At 54.1% G+C, this 20,116-nt stretch overlaps 2 protein-coding genes across 5 annotated transcripts in view; one reads left to right on the forward strand and one right to left on the reverse strand.

Moving 5' to 3' along the window:
- The window catches only part of PPDPF (pancreatic progenitor cell differentiation and proliferation factor), a 42,467-nt gene extending 29,860 nt beyond the window's left edge, over positions 1 to 12,607 (forward strand). For 2 of the 4 annotated variants that reach the window (XM_077949022.1, XM_077949021.1), the window contains exons 2-5: positions 11,225 to 11,353; positions 11,735 to 11,814; positions 11,965 to 12,042; positions 12,125 to 12,607. In XM_077949022.1, the coding sequence (XP_077805148.1) occupies positions 11,225 to 11,353; positions 11,735 to 11,814; positions 11,965 to 12,042; positions 12,125 to 12,140 (303 nt within the window). In that variant the 3' untranslated portion in view covers positions 12,141 to 12,607. 4 annotated transcript variants of the gene reach the window in all.
- On the reverse strand, positions 4,623 to 11,193 carry LOC114670575 (uncharacterized). The gene is made up of 6 exons (XM_077949132.1): positions 11,022 to 11,193; positions 10,579 to 10,960; positions 8,070 to 8,142; positions 7,722 to 7,819; positions 7,307 to 7,513; positions 4,623 to 6,776 (listed from the first exon to the last, which is right to left on the reverse strand). Exons 1-6 carry the CDS (start codon positions 11,191 to 11,193, stop codon positions 6,548 to 6,550), a joined length of 1,161 nt encoding a protein of 386 aa, XP_077805258.1. The 3' UTR covers positions 4,623 to 6,547.
- Positions 12,608 to 20,116: the final 7,509 nt, after the last annotated feature.

Consider the following 20,116-nt stretch of genomic DNA (forward strand, 5'->3'; position numbering starts at 1 on the left):
AAATGGTCAATACCATTAGTCACTAGGAAAATGCAAATCAAAACCACAGTAAGACACCACTTCACACTCTCTAAGGTGGCTATAATCAGAAATAAGAAAAATATCAAGTGTTGGCAACAATGTGGAGAAATGGGAAGCCTCCTCCATTGCTGGTAGCAATGTAAAATGTTCCAGCCACTGCGGAAAACAGTCTGGCGATTCCTCAGTAAGTTAAACATAGACAACAGTGTCTGAGCCAGCAATTCCACTCCTAAGTACACACCAAAAGAGTTGAAAATAGGTATTCAAACAAAAACTTGTACATGGAATGTTTGCAATGGCACTATCTATAATATCCAAAAGGTGGGCCGGGCGCGGTGGCTCAAGCCTGTAATCCCAGCACTTTGGGAGGCCGAGACGGGCGGATCACGAGTTCAGGAGATCGAGACCATCCTGGCTAACACGGTGAAACCCCGTCTCTACTAAAATACAAAAAAAATTAGCCCGGCGAGGTGGCGGGCGCCTGTACTCCCAGCTACTCGGGAGGCTGAGGCAGGAGAATGGCGTGAACCCGGGAGGCGGGGCTTGCAGTGAGCTGAGATCCGGCCACTGCACTCCAGCCTGGGCAACAGAGCTAGACTCCGTCTCAAAAAAAAAAAAAAAAAATATCCAAAAGGTGGAAACAACTCACATGTTCATCAATGGATGAATGGAGAGACAAATGTGATCTATCCACACAAAGGAATGCTATTCAGCCATAAAAAATGAATCTAGAAAACTGGGTGAAAGAAACCAGAAACAAAAAGGCACAATTTGTATGATTCCATTTGTATGATATGTTCAGAATAGGTAAATTCAGAGACACAGAAAGCATATTAGTGGTTGCTAGGGGCTGGGGATGGGGACAGGGAAAAGGACTGTTTAATGGGTATGGTTTCCTTTTGGGGAGATGAAATGTTTTGGAACTAGTCAGAGGTGGTGTGTGCACTGCACTGTGAGTGTTCCATGATGGGTGCACTGCATTGTGGGTGTTCCACGGTGGGTGCACTGCATTGTGGGTGTTCCACGGTGGGTGCACTGCATTGTGGGTGTTCCACGGTGGGTGCACTGCATTGTGGGTGTTCCACGGTGGGTGCACTGCATTGTGGGTGTTCCACGGTGGGTGCACTGCTACATTGTGAGTGTTCCACGATGGGTGCACTGCTACATTGTGAGTGTTCCACGATGGGTGCACTGCATTGTGAGTTCCACGGTGGGTGCACTGCATTGTGGGTGTTCCACGGTGGGTGCACTGCATTGTGGGTGTTCCACGGTGGGTGCACTGCATTGTGGGTGTTCCACGGTGGGTGCACTGCATTGTGGGTGTTCCACGGTGGGTGCACTGCATTGTGGGTGTTCCACGGTGGGTGCACTGCATTGTGGGTGTTCCATGATACTACTGAAATGCATATTTTAAAATGCTTCATTTTATGATATGGGAATTTTACCTCAACAAAAATCATTGAGGTAGCATAATTTCTCTATATCATTATTATCTTTTTTTTTTTGAGACAGAGTCTCGTTCTGTCGCTCAGGCTGGAGTGCAGTGGTGTGATCTCGGCTCACTGCAACCTCTACCTCCCAGGTTCAGGCGATTCTTCTGCCTCAGCCTCCCGAGTAGCTGGGATTACGGCACACACCACCAGACCCAGCTATTTTTTGTATTTTTTGTAGAGACGGGGTTTCACCATGTTGGCCAGGCTGGTCTTGAACTCCTGACCTCAAGTGATCCACCCGCCTTGGCCACCCAAAATGCTGGGATTATAGGCGTGAGCCACCGCGCCCGGCCTCTTTATCATTATTTTTCAGAATTGTTGTAGTTATTGTAGTTCATCTTTCCATTTTAATCGTGAGAACTGCTTGTCTGTATCTTCAGAAAATCTGGCTGAGATTTGTACTGGAATTGCATTAAATATATAAATCAACACGGCAAAAATCAGGATCTCCACTGTTGAGTCCAAAACCCAGCAACACGGCATATCTCTCCGTTTACCTGGGTCTTCTTTGATACTTTCATTAACACTTCATTTTTTAAAATTTCTGATTCTAACTGTACATTGCTGGTAGAAATACTGTATTACTTTGTTCTTGCACTGCTATAAAGAACTACCTAAGACTGGGTAATTTATAAAGAAAAGAGGTTTAATTGACTCACAGTTCTGCAGGCTGTACAGGAGGCTTCAGGAAACTTACAATCGTGGTGAAGGGCAAAGGAGAAGCAAGCACATATTCATGCGGCAGCAGGAGAGAGAGAACGAAGGGGGAGTTGCTACAGACTATCAAACCACCAGGTCTCGGCCGGGCGCGGTGGCTCAAGCCTGTAATCCCAGCACTCTGGGAGGCCGAGGCGGGCGGATCACGAGGTCAGGAGATCGAGACCATCCTGGCTAACATGGTGAAACCCCGTCTCTACTAAAAAAAAAAAAAATACAAAAAACTAGCCGGGCGAGGTGGCGGGCGCCTGTAGTCCCAGCTACTCGGGAGGCTGAGGCAGGAGAATGGCGTAAACCCGGGAGGCGGAGCTTGCAGTGAGCTGAGATCCGGCCACTGCACTCCAGCCCGGGCGACAGAGCGAGACTCCGTCTCAAAAAGAAAAAAAAAAAAACCACCAGGTCTTGTGAGAACTCTCTCACCAGACAGCACACGGGGATGGTGCTAAACCATTAGAAACCACCCCATGAGGCCAGGCGTGGTGGCTCACGCCTGTAATCCCAACACTTTAGGAGGCCGAGGCGGGTGGATCACGAGGTCAGAAGATCGAGACCAGCCTGGCCAATATGGTGAAATTCTGTCTCTACTAAAAATACAAAAAAAAAAAAAAAAATTACCTGGGTGTAGTGGCGGACGCCTATAGTCCCAGCTACTCAGGAGGCTGAGGCAGGAGAATTGCTTGAACCCAGGAGGCGGAGGTTGCAGTGAGCTGAGATCGGGCCACTGCACTCCAGCCTCAGAGATAGAGCGAGATTTTTCTCTCAAAAAAAAAAAGAAAGAAAAAGAAAAAAGAAACCACCCCCATGACCAATCACCCCCACCCGGCCCCACCTCCAACACTGGGGACCACAACTCAACATGCGACTTGGGTGGGGACTCAGAGCCAAGTCATGTCAAACACAGTGGATTTTTGCACGTTGACTTTGTATATTGCTATCTGACTAACCTCACTTATTCATTGAATTTGCTTTTTTGTAGATTCCTTGGGATTTCTATATAGACAATCATGTTGTCTGGGAATCGGGACGTTTATTTCATTTTCAATCTGTATGCAAATAAATCTCTTGTTTTATTTTACTGGCTAATACTTCCAATAGATTTTTTTTGTTGTTGTTATTGTTTTTGTTTTTTGAAACAGGGTCTGTGTCACCCAGGCTGGCGTGCAGTGGCATGATCTCGGCTCACTGCAACCTGCACCTTCTGGGTTCAAGCAATCCTGCCTCAATCTCCTGAGGAGCTGGGACTACTGGCACGCACCACCACGCCCAGCATTGTTTGTTTGTTTGTTAGTAGAGATGGGGTTTCACCACCTTGGCCAGGCTGGTCTTAAACTCATGACTTCCAATGATCCACCCGCCTTGGCCTCCCAAAGTGCTGGGATTACAGGTGTAAGCCACCGTGCCCGGTGGGTAAATGTTGATAATAGGGGCAGGAGTGGATGTGCTCATCCTGCTCTGGGTCCTGGGAAAGGAGTCTCTCACCTCAGTACAGCGCTGGCTGTAAATACTTCGTCAGAGCTCTTAGATTGAAGGAGTTGTTTTTTCTTCCTGCTTTGCTCAGATGTCCACGGTGAACGCAAGCTAAATGTTGTCAAATGCTCACTGCCCATCACTGGATGTGAGGGGCTTACAACTGCATATTGGTGCATTTTTACAAATCCCAGCGTCTGTGCTATCTCAATGTTAGCATTTGCTGACTCTCGTTTTCCATTTGTTTGTTTTTTGGGGGTTTTTTGAGATGGAGTTTCACTCTTGTCACCCAGGCTGGAGTGCAATGGCATGATCTCAGCTCACTACAACCTCCACCTCCCGGTTTCAAGCAATTCTCCTGCCTCAGCCTCCTGAGTAGCTGGGATTACAGGCATGCGCCACCACACCTGGCTAATTTTGTATTATTATTTTTTTTTTTCGGAGATGGAGTCTTGGTCTGTCACCCAGGCTGGAATGGTACAATCTCGGCTCACTGCAACCTCCACCTCCCGGGTTCAAGAGATTCTCCTGCCTCAGCCTCCCAAGTAGCTGGGATTACAGGTGCCTGACACCATGCCCAGCTAATTTTGGTATTTTTAATAGAGATGGGATTTTGCCATGTTGGTCAGGCTGGTCTCAAACTCCCAACTTCAGGTGATCTGCCTGCCTCAGCCTCCCAAAGTGCTGGGATTACAGGCATGAGCCACCACGACCAGCCTCATTTTCCATTTAAATTGAGATTTTCCTGGTTCACTTATGCCAAGTAATTGTGGATCTTAACCTGTGGGCAGCAAGCCATCCAGGTGCCAAGGTGAGAGACGGAGGGCACGAGCTGCGCCAGTCTGATATAATACATAGAATAAGAACAGTTACACTAGATATACATCATAGGTACGATTATACATGAATATCATTAATCATTAGTTTGTAGCAATTACTCTTTATTCCAATATTATAATAATCCTCGCTCTACAATCACAGCCTAGGAAAAGCCAGGTCATATAGAGACAGGAGCTGAGGGGACATAGTGAGAAGTGCCTTCTGTTATGCCCGGGCAGGGCCACCAGAGGGCTCCTTGGTCTAGAAGTGACGCCAGCGTCTGGGAAGATGCCCGTTGCCAAGCAGACCATGGTCTAGCAATAGCGTCAGTGTCAAGGAAAAACACCTGTTCCTTAGCAGACTGGGAAAGGGAATCTCCCTTTCCTTTCCTCGGAGGAGTTCAGAGAAGACCCTACCCCTCCACCTCTCGTGGGAGGCCTGACATTGGTCAGACCCGCCCACAGTTATCCGGAGTCCTAACCGTCTCCCTGTGATGCTGTGCTTTAGTGGTCACGCTCCTGGTCCACCTTCATGTTCCATCCTGCACACGTGGCTCCGCCTTTTAGATAACAGTAGTAAATTAGTGAAAGTACTAAAAGTCTCTGATATGCAGAAATAATGGCATAAGCTGTTTCTCTCTGCCTCTCTCTCTGCCTTGGCTGCCAGGCAGGGAAGGGCCCCCTGTCCAGTGGACACGTGACCCACATGACCTTACCTATGACTGGAGATGGCTCACACTCCTTACTCTGCCCCTTTGTCTTGTATGCAATAAATATCAGCACAGCCAGGCATTTGGGGCCACTACCGGTCTCCACATCTTGGTGGTAGGGGTCCCCCAGGCCCAGCTGTCTTTTATCTGTCTTGTGTCTTTATTTCTACAATCTCTCGTCTCCGCACACAGGGAGAAAAATCCACCGACCCTGTGGGGCTGGACCCTACAATCCTAAAGTCCAGGGTTTTATTATTTTTTTTATTTATTTATTTTTGAGACGGAGTCTTGCTCTGTCGCCCAGGCTGGAGGGCAGCGGCGCGATCTCGGTTCACTGCAAGCTTTGCCTCCTGGGTTCGCACCATTTTCCTGCCTCAGCCTCCCAAATATCTGGGACTACAGGCGCCCGCCACCATGCCCGGCTAATTTTTTTGTATTTTTTTAGTAGAGATGGGGTTTCACCGTGTTAGCCAGGATGGTCTCGATCTTCTGACCTCATGAGCTGCCCGCTTTGGCCTCTCAAAATGCTGGGATTACAGGCTTGAGCCACCGCGCCCGGCCTCGTTTTCCATTTGAGATTTTCCTGGTTCACTTATGCCAAGTAATTTTGGATTTTGTCCTGAAGTCCAGGGTTTTATTCTTTTTAGAGATGGGGTCTCTCTCTGTCCCCCAGGCTGGAGAGCAGTGGTGCGATCGTAATTCATTGCAGCTTCGAGCTCCTGGGCTCCAGTGACCCTCCCGCCTCAGCTTCCCGAGTGGTTGGAACCACAGCGCCTGGCTCTTTGATGAATACACACTCCTTGGTTTGCTGTTTGCCTTTGGTTAAAATCCAAAGAACGGAAAGGGTTGTTTCTGACTTTTGTTCAGATTTACAGGTACATTCTGGGGAGAGGGTTTGTTGACCTCCTCACCCCTCTACTCTAGAAATCTCTACTATATTTTATTATGAAATTCAATCTTCCATCCATTATACATACTGGACGCCTGCCTCCTGCAGGGCTGGCTCTGTCTCAACCACCGGGACCCAGGGTGAACAAATAGGCCACCTTCTCCTACAGTGCTTGTGTAATCACCAAGCCAATGTCCTGAGTTTACTTCCAATAGTGAAAAGTGCAGGGATTAATATGGAACTGTCACTGAGCACCTGCCCTGTGCCAGATACCAGTCCAAGCATCTGCAGGAAGCATCTTACCTTCAAGGTGGCCCCAGGAGTTAGCTATGCCCATCCCACAGGCAGGGACATTGAGGAACAGGGAGCCTCAGCCGCTGCCCCCCGGACTCCACCTGCCGCATCAGGTGCTGCCGGCATAGCAGGCCTTCATCAAATATTAGTCAGCACTTCTGTTCGCTTCTGCACATGGAGACACCAGCTAAAAGGCACCAGCCAGAGGGCTGGACAGCAGCTGCCACCCGGGATGAAGATGGGCAGAGCTGGACCACTGGGGCCGTGGTCCAAACACACCACTCTCCCTCCAGGGGCCGACGAAGGAGCTCGGGGGGTCCAACCCTGGCTCTGGCTTTGGCAGAACTCTCGCCTCACCCCCAGACACCTGTGGGAGGAGCACAGTGCAGGTGGCGACGGCTCCCACGGGCCGAGCAAGGCTGTGAGCCTCCGAGCTAGGGGCCTCTCCCATCTAGTCCTCCCCACACACTGGTTGACAAGGTGCCTCCATCATCCCGTCCACAAGGAAGGAGACAGTGGCTACAGAGTAGCAGGCAGCCCTTATGAGTAGGACTGGATGCCTTATCCCTCTCGCCCTGCGGGAAGCCTGTGGCCGTCCTCCCCAGCTGACTGTCCCCATCAATCTCATCCCTGCCAATGATCACATCCTGGCAGCAACTGAGGCTGGACCAGACTCCTGTAGCCTGTGTACAAGGCATCTTCCGTCCGCTTAGTTTTTCTGTACCCATTTCCTGCAGCTGGGGAGGCTCAGGTGCAGTGTCTCTCCCTCCTCCTACTTCCTGAACCAGCGCCCATCTGTGAAGACCTGGGACCTCCCCAAAGCCCCCAGACACACCAAGGGCACCACCGAACCCCTCAGAGCCAGGGGAGAGGAGAGCTGGCGTTTCCTGAGCTCACCTTTCCTGGTGGCACGGGTCCCCTCTGTCTGCAGCCACTGTCATGGGAAAAGCCAGGCTCAGCCACTGGCAAGAGCAGGCAGCCTGAGAGAGGTGGACGTGGGTCCAAGTCCAGGCCACGCGGCTCCCAGCAAGAGCCACGGCCAGCGGCCAGTTGGCAGGTCCTCCACCTGACAAGGATGTGGGCCAGCGTCGTCTGCCGCCTCCACTGCACCTCAGAGGAGACAAGATCCAGGGGGCAGCCCCTGAGGGCATCCCGCGGGTCCTCACAGAGGCTGGGGATCCCAACGGGCCCGGCAGCTTTCTCCCACCTTGGCCAGGATGCCCCGGGACCATCATGCAGCGTCTCTGAGGCTTACTGTGCAGAGGGGCTCACAGAGCCCCCACTGGCCCGGCTTATTAAATGCAGTTTTCACCTTTTCCCTTTAAAGGAAAATGAAAATCCCTCCTTTCCGACTCTGTGACTGATGTTGGTTGGTGAGGTTGAGAATGAGGTGAGCTGGGTCAGGCCGGCCTAGAGGGAAGCGGGAGACCCGAGAAGGCCTTGCTGTCCGGCGTGATCGGCAGATGGCCCCATGGCTCCTTCAGGGTGGGCTTGGGCCACAGACACCTCACCAGGGTCTCCCGTCCCTGGGCAGCCAAATCTGGGTCCAAGCAAGCCACAAAGGCTATGCCAGCCGAGCCCAACGCAGGCCACCCCAATAGTCCCTGCCCGGCCCTGCACCCTCCCCACCCCTTCCCAGGTGCTGATCCCCAGTACTCACCCTGCACCCCAAACCCCGTCTCAGTGTCTGCCCCTGAGGACTGGCCTGGTACAGGTCTAACAGGACAGAGCCCCTGTCAGGAGGTGACCACAATGCGGCCGACTGAGTACCTTGCTCCCTGCAGGGTCCCAGACCTGGCCTGGCACAGGCTGACCCCAGCGCACAGCTAGCCTTGCCCTCGGCTAGAGACAGGCCGTAGCCTGTGACCCTGCCTGGTGTCCCTGCCCAGCATAGGCCTGCCCCCAGTGAGACAAGGTGTTGGCGTCCGGAGCTGGCCGTGGGAGGCTCTGCTGGCCAGAGCTGCAGGGTCAGTGTGAATGGAGCCCCATCTAATCCAACAGCACCAAACGGCTCCCCACTAACTGCCAATGATTGGCTCTTGAAGATAGAACAGCAGGTCTCCCAGCCCCCACTCGAGGGAGTTGCAACTCCAACCTGAGAGAGGGGCGTCCTGAGTGTCCCCCTAGTCTCACAGCCCCTCGGCAGCCCTGGCCCTCTTCTGCGATGGTCGAGGTGCCTCCATCCTTAGGGTGGGCACAGCTCTGCGTCGGGGATGGGAGTTCTGTGGCTTCTTGAAGGCCAGAGGGGTGGGTCTCAGGACCCCAAGCAAAGCGGTGAGTTAGCACTCTGCCTGGCCCCTTTCCCTTCACTGCCCCCTGACAGCTGCCCAGGCCTGAGCCAGCCTGGGGAGGCCACAGGGAGGAACAGAGCCTCAGTCCCACTGGGGAGCAGATGCTGTCCGGGCAGAACCTGGCTCCAGCCTCCCCAAACCCACCACTACCACAGCTCCTTCAGGCCCCGAGGCCTTCACACACGCTGGCCCTGCCGCCCGGAGCCCCTCGATGCTCTAGTGCTCACACTGCATTTACCCAGCCTTAGTTCCTGAGCTGCCACGGGCAAGGGTGGGGCCCCCTGGCTACCCCATCTCTGCCCACAGGTACTGTGCCCGGTCTAGACAAGGCCAAAAGCAGCCCCCAGCCCGACCAGGAGAGGTCTCCGGACCCCTGTGAGGGCCCTAAGCCAGCCCCCTTCTCCAGGGAACTCCTCAAGGCCCAGCCCTCTGTGCTCAGAGCCCCCATGGGATGGGTCAGCCACAGGAGATCTGACCCGGCGGTCCCACTCCCTTTGCCCACACTGGGGCAGTGCTGCTCCGAGAGTCCTGGCCAGGACCCCAAGGTTTGGCACCAGCCCTCACCCCACCCAGCTGTACCCCAGCTCAGGTAACCACCATGCCCTGGGTTCAGCAGGGGCAGATCACAGCTTCAGAGATGGGGTGTCCTGCTTCCCAGGCCCCATCCCCACTTCCTGGGCTTTAAGTGTCCTGGGCTTTAAGTGTCTCCCAGCCCCTGCCCACGCCGATGCACTGTCTTGACCCTGAAGGCGCAGTCAGTTTGAGGCCTATGTGAGGGGCTGTCTGGGGAAGTACCCGTGGCCCACACGGATGCAGGAGGCTGTGGTGGGCGAGCCCTGGGCTGTGGGTCCTTGGGCCGGCAGTGCAAGCCTCCAGAGACAAGCCCAGGTCTTGCCAGAAACTTCCACCCTCCCAGTGTCAACCCGACTGACCCATCTGCCTCATAAGTGACCCCTCGGGGCTGCACACCTCTCCCATTGCAGGTCCTGGCACTGCTCCCCAGCACAGAGCTCCCCATCCCAGGTGGGGCTCGGGCGGTTTCCTGCCCTCCTTCCGCAGCCTTCCGCAGACCTCAGCTGAAACCTGAACCCCCCTCCCCTCCCATGCCCTGCAGCCTCTGCAGTGCTCCCCGCGGGAAGGCCGTTCTCCCTGGTTCACCGTTCCCTGCGCTTGGCTTGGCCATGAGCACATAGTAGGTGCTTAACACACTCGTGCAATGAACACACACAGCGGCGCAGGGCCCAGGACAGCGCCTTCCCCACGTGCTCGGGAACACAAGGGCGTCCCTCCAAGTCTTGCTCAGGGGCCTCCCAGGGTCCCTGCCCAGCTCTGGGTCCTCACTGAGCACCTGGCGAGGGCAGAGTCCTACATCCGTTGGCCTCGATCTCCGGAACACAGGCACACGGCCGTCTCAGCCAGCAACGAGAGCCACGAAACAAATCCACCCAGGCTGACTCCCGAAGCCCTCGGACTGCGCCGCCCCACGGACCTCCCGGACCCTCTCTGCGACGGGGAAGACACCGCCCAGCCAGGACCAGGTGTGTAAAGAAACGGGACTTCCGTAGGGGCAGGCCGACTTCCCCTGCGGGGCCGAGGGAGGTGTGGGGAGGATTCAGCTGGGGGGGGGGGCAGAGGAGGGACGGACGCCTTTCTACCTGGGAAGGGAAAGCGCGCCCCCTCCTGATTGACAGTTGACAGCAGGGCATGGCGGACCGTCCCCAGGGCCCTGCCAGGAACGCTCTGGGTTCCCCAAACATGGGGTCTCTGAGCAGCGGGGCCCAGCCTCTGCCTCCAGCGACTGGAGACTCACCTCACCCACCCAAATCCGCCGCGCTCTCCGTCTGGGCCCCGCCTCCCACTGCCCCTCCATCCGCACACCCTTTCACCGCCCGCTGCGGGCAGCAGGCGCAGCCTGGGGCTGGGGAAGCAGGTTCCGGAGCTGCCAGAGTTGCGAGGCGGGCTCGGGAGGGATCCAGGTTCCTCTGGCTGCGAAGTCCCTGGAGGCCGGGCCGGGGAGCTCCGCGCGCACAGCACTCTTTGGCCCGCCCGGCGCCCCCGTTGCCTCCACAGGGGCTGAAGAGGACGGGGCGGGCTGGACCAGGCTGGGCTCCGAGACGGGTCCGAGACGGGTCGCAGACGGGGGCCTGGGCCCGGGAGAGAGGCGGGGGCCGGACTCCTGGACCCGGAGTCTTTTGACCCCTGCAGACCCAGGCCCAGCCGGGCCGCCTTAAGAGAACGAACGCCACGGTGCTGGGCTCAGCTCACGCCAGACGGCAAGAGTCGCACCAAGGAGGAAGTTGAGGGCCGGGCCCCAGCGGGGCCCGGGGAGGGGGCGGGGCCGAGCGGGGCCCGGGGAGGGGGCGGGACCGAGTGGGGGCCCAGGGAGGGGGCGGAGCTTCTCCGGGACGCGGGGAGGGGGCGGGGCCGAGTGGGACCCGGGGAGGAGCCGGTGCGCCCGCCCTCCGTGACGCGCCGCGGCCCCCCCCCGCTCATATAAGTGTGCGCGTCCGCGCGTGCGCACCCCGCGCGCGCGCGCGTCTCTGTCGTGGCGCGGTGTCCCGCGGTCTCCTCTGCAAATGGGCTCCGTGGCTTAGCGTCCCCGTCCCCGCCACCCGTGATCGTGCGCCGAGGCCCGCGAGGGGTTGCCGCCCAGGTGAGGGGCGCGGCGCGCGGGCGGGACGAGCAGGCCGGAGGAGCTGGGGGCGCTGGGCAGGGCCGGGGCTCCTCTCCTCTCCCCCTAGCAAGCACTGGGCGCGGGATCCCGGGCGGGCTCTTCCCGGGTCGGGCGGGTTGGGACGGCGCCTACCAGGTTCCTGGCGTCCGGGCCGGTGCCCTGCGCACAAAGCGCCTTTGTTCCACTCTCGGCCGGTTCGGGCTGGTTGGAGCCGCCCGCGCCCCGCGCAGCGAAGGCGGTCCCGGGAGCTGGGGAGCCCCGCCTCGGTAAAGAACCCAGCGTGGCGGCTCCACCCGCTGGGGAGCGCCCTTCCTGAGGGAATCCCGCTGATCCGAGGGGCTCCCCGACCCCAATGCGCAGGTCCCACCAGCCAGCAAGCCAGAGCATGGCGGCCATCCCCTCCAGCGGCTCGCTCGTGGCCACCCACGACTACTACCGGCGTGAGTAGCCTCTGCCCCCCGCCCACGTAGATGCTCTGTTAGCGCCAGTGCCGCCCCCGTGCAGCCTGCGGAACCAGCGCTCGGCCTGAAGGCCGGTGGGCTGGGGGGGGCTCTGTGCCCCGCGTTGCTGACGGGACCTCTCCTCTCCAGGCCGCCTGGGTTCCACTTCCAGCAACAGCTCCTGCGGCAGTACCGAGTGCCCCGGGGAAGCCATTCCCCACCCCCCAGGTGAGTGCAGGACCGCTCCTCTCTCCCTCCGCCCCTGCCCCCAGGAGCTGGCAGCATCAAGACCCCACTTTGCTTCTCTCAGGTCTCCCCAAGGCTGACCCGGGTCACTGGTGGGCCAGCTTCTTTTTCGGGAAGTCCACCCTCCCGTTCATGGCCACGGTGTTGGAGTCCGCAGAGCACCCGGAACCCCCCCAGGCCTCCAGCAGCATGACCACCGGTGGCCTGGCTCGGGACGCCCCGAGGAAGCAGCCCGGCGGTCAGTCCAGCACAGCCAGCGCTGGACCCCCGTCCTGACCTGAGCGGTTACCACCAGCCCGAGGCCAGCGGAGGCGCCAGTCCACCAGAGCCCTTCCCCGCTCCCCGCCCCCGTCCCCTCCCCACCTCCCACTCCCCACCCTGTAGACCAGGCGGCTGCAGCAAGCAGACCTTCGCATCAACACAGCAGACACCAAAAAGGAGTTAGGGCCCCGCTCTCTACCGCCCGGCCCTGGCACTCGCTAGCTTTCCTGACATCTGGAACTGTGCACCTGGCACCAAGCGGAAAATAAACTCCAAGCAGCCAGTACCCGATGGTGTGTTCCTGAACTGTGCGGCCCGAGGTTCCGTTTGAGTGTGAGAAATGGCTGAATCCCTCCTGACCTCACTCCCTGATGGGGGCTGGCCCTGCTCCCAGGCCTTCCTGGGCCTCCTCACTCTGTGAGGCCGCTGCTGGGACTGAGAAGGACGGGATTCGCCGCTGCTTCCGGGGACCCTTGGACAAGCAGGCTCCAGGGCAGCCACTGAGGTGGGCCCCTGTGTCACCTTCAGCCGGGGGGAAGGGAGCAGGGAGGGCTGGTCCTCTGAGGGATTCGGGCCCCTTACCCGGAGCTGCGGGGGGAGTAGCCCCTGGCTGTGAGCTGGAAACCCTCCTCACTCTGGAGGGACCTGCTGGTGGGGTTTGGGCAGCTTCAGGGCTGTCTCCCAAGGGCCTCCCATTGGGGTGTTGCCCCAAGACAGGCTGAGGGGTAGCAGCTGCAGGCACCCTGGAGGGGTCTTCCTGTCGCAGGTAGCCCAGCTTAAAGGTCAGAGGGTGCAGGAACTGGGAGGATGGCTGCGTCTTTCTGGCCTAGTACAGGCATGGAGTGCTGGAGCCCAGGAGTGCTGCAGTCCAGCAGGGGTGGGGGTCCACACACAGGAGCTCATGGGCTGTGAGCTCAGTAGACTCCTCCATAACCAAGGTGGGTGGTGTCACCGCACCTCCAGGGGCCCACAGGGATTGACTCAGTTCTGTTGAGAGGCAGCTTAGTGAGCAGGTGGGAGTCAGTCAGATAGCTGGAGACTTGGTGTGTGGCCAGAGAGATGGTGAGGGGAGGGGCTGCCGTGGGGTGGGGAAGGGTAGGGCTCGAGTGGAGGGACCTCTCTGAGAAGGGGTGGGATTCAGTGGGGGAGGGGAGGGGCTCTGTGGGGAGAGGTGGGGACCAGTGGGTGCTCCCTGCCTGGTACCCTGCTTCACTGCACTATAAATAGCTGCACCAGTTGGTGGGAAGCTGGTGGGAAGGCATCTGGCTTGTGGCCTCTGATGGCTCAGCCTTTGTCCTGTCTGCAGGGTGGGGGCAGCCTCACCCAGCCATCCAAGCCAGTGGTCAGTGTGAGGCTGGGTGGGGAGCCTCTGATGGACCCGGGAGTGGGAGGCTGCTCCCAATGGCAGTTGAGCTCCCTGCAGTCTTGTCTTTTGCAGTGTCCAGATGAAGCCCACAGAGATCCTCTCATGCACACACAGCTGTGAGGGTAGCAGGAGTTGGTGTTGAAGAGAGAGCCCAGCCACGCTCAGGTCATGTGGCCTGGGGGGGCTCTGCCCTTGGCTGAGCTGGAGAACTTGGGGTCAGAACCAAGGGTGGGTCCACCCTGCTTAGTTAGAAAGAAGCTGTGCCTGGTTTTTGGAGTTAGCGGGGCAGGGGCACTGCCCAGGAGCTGGTGTCTTGGAAGGGGCAGCTGGGAGGAGGGAGCAGTCAAGCCCCAGGCTGCCCAGGGCATCGTCCCCTGCCTCAGGTCAGGGGGCCCCTTGGCTGGAGGACCTCACGACCCTGGGAGTGTCCATGGCCTGCTCCTGGGAGCTGCATCCTCATCAGATTCTCTAGGGGGAGAAGTCATATCTTTTCCTCACCCATCACAAGCTTCATGGCTGAGACCTGTTAGAAACAAAATGCTTCCTCAGTGCCACAAAGAAATAGCACTTGAACATTAATTTTCTCAGCAAGGCCATTTTTACTTCTATAGAAGGGTGCAACTCGCGGATGGAGCAATGGCGAGAGCACACCTAGACAAGGGAGGGGAAGGGGTTCTTATTCCTGACGCAGATATCCTATATTGCTGTGTCGTTCCCCTATTGGGTGGGGTTGGACCGCACACTCTAAGCTAATTCTGATTGGCTATTTTAAAGAGAGCAGGGGTGTGAGCCAGAGTGGTGGGGGGAGTAGTTTGGTAGGAAGGACAATTAGGAACAGTTAGCTAAAGATGACTTAGAGCAGGTGACCAGGGGTGACTCAGGTCAAAGCAGGTGACCAAGGGCCGGGTGTGGTGGCTCACGCCTGTAATCCCAGCACTTTGGGAGGATCACAAGGTCAGTAGATCGAGACCATCTTGGTGAACACAGTGAAACCCCGTCTCTACTAAAAATACAAAAAATTAGTCGGGCGTGGTGGCGGGCGCCTGTAGTCCCAGCTACTCAGGAGGCTGAGGCAGGAGAATGGCCTGAACCCGGGAGGCGGAGCTTGCAGTGAGCCGAGATCACGCCACGGCACTCCAGCCTGGGCGACAGAGTGACACTCCATCTCAAAAAGGTGACCAGGATGGGTCAGGACGAAGCAGGTGACCAGGGGAACAGATGTGAACTATTGATTAAAACTGGTGGAAAAGGTTGTTTACTGAAACCACGTGGAAGTTAAACTTTAAAATGGAGAACAAAGAACTGCACATACTGACACGCTAATTCCTCAAAGAGACATCTAGAACTTAATGTATCCAACAGACCCTTGAACAAAAGACAGATTAAGCTGGGGGCGGTGGCTCACACCTATATTCCCAACAGTTTGGGAGGCTGAGGCGGTTGGATCACTAGATGCAGGAACTTCAAGACCTGCCTGGTCATAGTGACCAACGTGGCAAAACCCCGTTTCTACCAAACACAAAAAAAATTAGCCAGACGTGGTGGTGCATGCCCATAGTCCCAGCTACTGGGGAGGTTGAAGTGGGAGGATCCCCTGAGCCTGGGAGGCAGAGGCTGCAGTGAGCCAAGATTGCGCTACTGCACTCCAGCCTGGGTGTCAGAGAGCAAGACTCTGTCTTTAAAAACAACAACAAAAAAAAACATACAAATGTATTTAATGCAAGTTCCATGTGATGTGGGCCCCTTCAAAACAAAGACCAAAGAAATGGGGATATTTCACAATGGAGCAGGAGTGAGCGGAGGACGGAGGACAGAAGGGTGTGACTCTGGACTCTGACATCCCTTTTTCTCTGGTTAGGGGCGGGACACCACGTGACGGTCTGCAGGGTGAGAGTCCAGGGAGTGGCCTTCCTGGGTTTTATGGCCTGCTTCAGGGAAGAAGGGCAGGGAGGCCAGAATGGCCTCAACAGTAAAGTATTTATCTTTTTCTTCCTCCCTAATCCCTTCAGAATTCAGAAACTTGTTAGCAGATTTACATAAGTTCAGTAAGAATCTGTTCTTGTAATAGGGCACAATTGAAAACATTGGTTATATTACCAAGGCTCTGACTGGAATGTCCTATTTTCAGATATGACTAAAGGAGCTAGGGTTGACGGCATAGTCCAATAAATCCCCTTGGAAAAAAGCTGGCCTGGTACCTCACATACGTGGTTCCCTTACAGATGAGTAAGGAATGTCAATTCCTTGGCAGCTCCCAGAATCTTAAGATACTTTTGGGGACCTCAAGAAGAGAGGAATTCCCCTAAATGTGTACTTATTGCAGGCAAAGTCTGGTGGCAAGTCTTGGCGATGGCTTCCTAGCCTCAAGAGGTTTTTAAAAGCCCAATCTCAGATTCTTTATAAAAAGTTCCAGTAGGCCAGGTGCGGAGGCTCATGCCTGCAATCCCAGCACTTTGGGAGGCCGAAGCGGGCGGATCACGAGGTCAGGAGATCGAGACCATCCTGGCTAACACGATGAAACCCTGTCTCTACTAAAAATACAAAAAATTAGCTGGTCGTGGTGGCGGGCGCCTGTAGTCCCAGCTACTCGGGAAGCTGAGGCAGGAGAATGGTGTGAACCCGGGAGGCGAAGGTCACGCCACTACACTCCAGCCTGGGCAATAAGCAAAATTCCGTCTCAAAAAAAAAAAATTTTGTTCACTGCAGGGAGAAAAATTATGTTTCAAAATAAAACTGTCGTGCTCCCACTATTCGATTCTAGCCCAGTTCACTGTCTGGAGGTTTTGTCGCCCACCTGTGATCCAGACCAGGTCCTGAACTTCAGTTTCCTCTGATATCTGCCTACAGCTCACCAAACCATTCTTTCCATTTTTTTCTTCCACCATTCCTCATGGAGTCACTGAAAATTAAAGCTGCTCTTTTTCTGAAGCCCTGTAAGCTGAAGCTGCCCTACTTGCTACAGACTTCCGAGAAATCTGCCCAGCAACTCTCGTACAGATAGCTCTCATGCCCAGGCTGGGTCCCGAGGCAGGAGGATTGCTAGAGCCCAGGAGTTCGAGACCAGCCTGGGGAACATAGCAAGACCCTGAATCTACAGAAATAAATAAAGGAATAAAATTAGCCAGGTGTGGTGGTGTATTCCTGTAGTCCCAGCTGTTCAGGAGGCTGAGGCAGGAGGATCACTTGAGCCTGGGGATTCAGGGCTGCCATGAGCTGTGTTCACACCACTGCACTCCAGCCTGGGTGACAGAGCAAGACCCTGTCTTCAAAAATAAAAACAAAAAATGGTTTCTTAAATCTGGAAAGCAAACTATGAAAGAACCATAATGTTTCAGACAAAAGTCATTAAACAGTAACATCCTCGTCAGTTCATTCATCCCCATGTCATTAATTCTTGTTCTGGTTGATCTGGGACAGCACTTTTGTGGACCTGCCAGGCTCCTCCTTCGAGTTCTGGAAATTCTTACCCAGTCTGAGGGTATGATCTGAACCAGAAACCTGTGCTCAGAGCACCTGTCAGAATCCTTCCCACAAATCGCTTTGAAGAAGAAACAGTTTGGGACTAGCTGATTGCAAAGCTTTCAGAAAAAATAAAAGTAAGATAATAACTGTGAATGACCAAAGACTTAAGATAACCATGACTCAGGGTCTGATGAGAGTTTATTATATTCACGACACAGTTGGCAAGGAAATGTGGTTATTTCTGTGGCGTACAGCATTTTAATGTGATAACCAAAATTACGACTGATAACATTGTACCAGATTTCTAGGAATAACATGTGAGATAGGACATATATCATAGGATAACATATCAGGTTTCTAGGAATTTTATAGAGTTTCTGCAACACTCATATCAAAAACAAACCCGTAAGTAGAACCTCCAGAAGACTTAGTGTCTCTTATTATTTCACATGCTTTCCATCTAATGCAGCGCATCAAATAAGCCTGATCAGTTTGACATTTCCCTTTCACAAGGCAGAAGACAAATCCTTTTGAGAAATCCTAGTACCTTTCTAGAAACTCTCAAAATTATTTTTCAAGGCTCACTGCAGCCTTGAACTCCCAGGCTCAAGTGATCCTCCCATCCCAGCCTCCCAAGTAGCTGGGACTGCAGGCTCACACCACCATGCCTGGCTACGTTTTTTATTTTTGTTTTTATACAGACGGGGTTTCACTTTGTTGACCAGGCTGATCTCAAACTCCTGGCTTCCAGTGATCCTCCCACCTCGGCCTCCCAAAGTGCTGGGATGACAGGGGTGAGCCACCGCACCTGGCCTAAAAATACTTAATTTAGAATTTGACTCTAGGGAGTTGTCAAAAATGTCAAAAGGTAAAAACACTTGATTAAATATGATCTTGGCTATCTAATCAAAGTGACAACGATTTTAAAAGGCAAATACAGTAGGTTCCATAGTTATGAGCCAAACTTAGCTGTTATAATGTTGAGAAGACAGTTTTCTCAAGTAACAAAAGACCTAATAAAAGACAACATGGACCGGGCGCGGTGGCTCAAGCCTGTAATCCCAGCACTTTGGGAGGCCGAGACAGGTGGATCACCAGGTCAGATCGAGACCATCCCGGCTAACACGGTGAAACCCCGTCTCTACTAAAAAATACAAAAAACTTAGCCGGGTGAGGTGTCGGGTGCCTGTAGTCCCAGCTACTCGGGAGGCTGAGGCAGGAGAATGGCCTGAACCCGGAAGGCGGAGCTTGCAGTGAGTGGAGATCGCGCCACTGCACTCCAGCCTAGGTGACAGAGCGAGACTCCGTCTCAAAAAAAAAAAAAAAAAAAAGACAACATGAAGCATAAGAAATTATCTTAAAATTATCTTAAAACACAAAATTGTTGTTTCAGAGCCCAATTATTTAAAAGATAAAACTTTTCGTAATACCAAATTCTGGTTTTGCATCAGTATACTATTAACACTGAAGCTAATTTTAAAGAGAACTTTATCAATAACTTCAGTCAATGTTGGCCAGCGTTGACTACACAAGGTAAGATTCATTTTCAAAGATTCCTTTTACACAAACCTTTACCACTTTTTTTTTTAAACGTCTCCATCAGCTTTTCATTTTCCTCCTCCATCTTTATCTCATTCTGGAAGAACCAGTCATTCTGCTTTAGTAGAGAATTAACAGAGTGACTACGGTCAATAATTCATTGTACGTGTTAAATAACTAAGAGTAGAATTGGATTGTTTGTAACATAAAGAGAAGATGCCTGATTGAGCCGAGGGGTCTGCATGTACCTTGATGTGATTATTACACAGCGTACGGCTGGGTTGACATGACTCATGTACACCATAAATATATACAACTACTATGTACCCACAAAAATTAAATTTAAATAAAAAAAAGGAAATGGCCCAGACATTGAATATCTATTACTTAATTTAACTTAGAATAACTTTTATTTACTTATTTTTATTTTATTTTGAGACAGGGTCTCACTCTGTTGCCCAGGCTGGAGTGCGGTGGTGCGATCCCTGCAGCAGCCTCGACCTCCCAGGTTCAGGCCATCCTCTTGCCTTGGCCTCCAGAGTAGCTGGGACCACGGGCAGGTGCCACCACACCCAGCTAATTTTTTATTTTTATATTTTTTAAAGATGGGATATCTGGATCTCCTTATGTTGCCTAGGCTGGTCTCAAACTCCTGGGCTCAAGCAATCCTCCTGCCTTGACCTCCTAAAGTATAAAATAACTTTTAAGGCTGCAAATTACCAAAAAGATTTTGGAAACTGTTTATAAGTAGACAGAATTTATAAAACAATTATTGTTTTAAAGTTCATTTATGGGCCGGGCGCGGTGGCTCACGCCTGTAATCAAGACCATCCTGGCTAACACGGTGAAACCCTGTCTCTACTAAAAAATACAAAAAACTAGCCGGGCGAGGTGGCGGGCACCTGTAGTCCCAGCTACTCGGGAGGCTGAGGCAGGAGAATGGCGTAAACCCGGGAGGCAGAGCTTGCAGTGAGCTGAGATCCGGCCACTGCACTCCAGCCCGGGCAACAGAGCGAGACTCCATCTCAAAAAAAAAGAAAAAAAAAGTTAATTTATATCGGGCATGGTGGCTCATGCCTGTGATCCCAAGACTTTGGAGTCAGAGGTAGGAGGATCGCTTGAGCCCAGGAGTTGGAGGCTGCAGTGAGCTGCGACCAAACCACTGCACTTGAGCCTGGGCAATGGTATCTCTAAAAAGTAAAAATAAAAAATTTTAATTTAGGCTGGGTGTGGTGGCTCACACCTGTAATCCCAGCACTTTGGGAGGCCAAGGCGGGTGGATCACCTGAGGTCAGGAGTTGGAGACCAGCCTGGTCAACATGGCAAAATGTTGTCTCTACTAAAAACATAAAAATTAGCTGGACGTGGTGACAGGCGCCTGTAATCCCAGTTACTCAGGAGGCTGAGGCAGGAGAATCGCTGGAACCC

The sequence above is a fragment of the Macaca mulatta genome, chromosome 10, assembly GCF_049350105.2.
Source record: "Macaca mulatta isolate MMU2019108-1 chromosome 10, T2T-MMU8v2.0, whole genome shotgun sequence".
NCBI lineage: Eukaryota > Metazoa > Chordata > Mammalia > Primates > Cercopithecidae > Macaca > Macaca mulatta.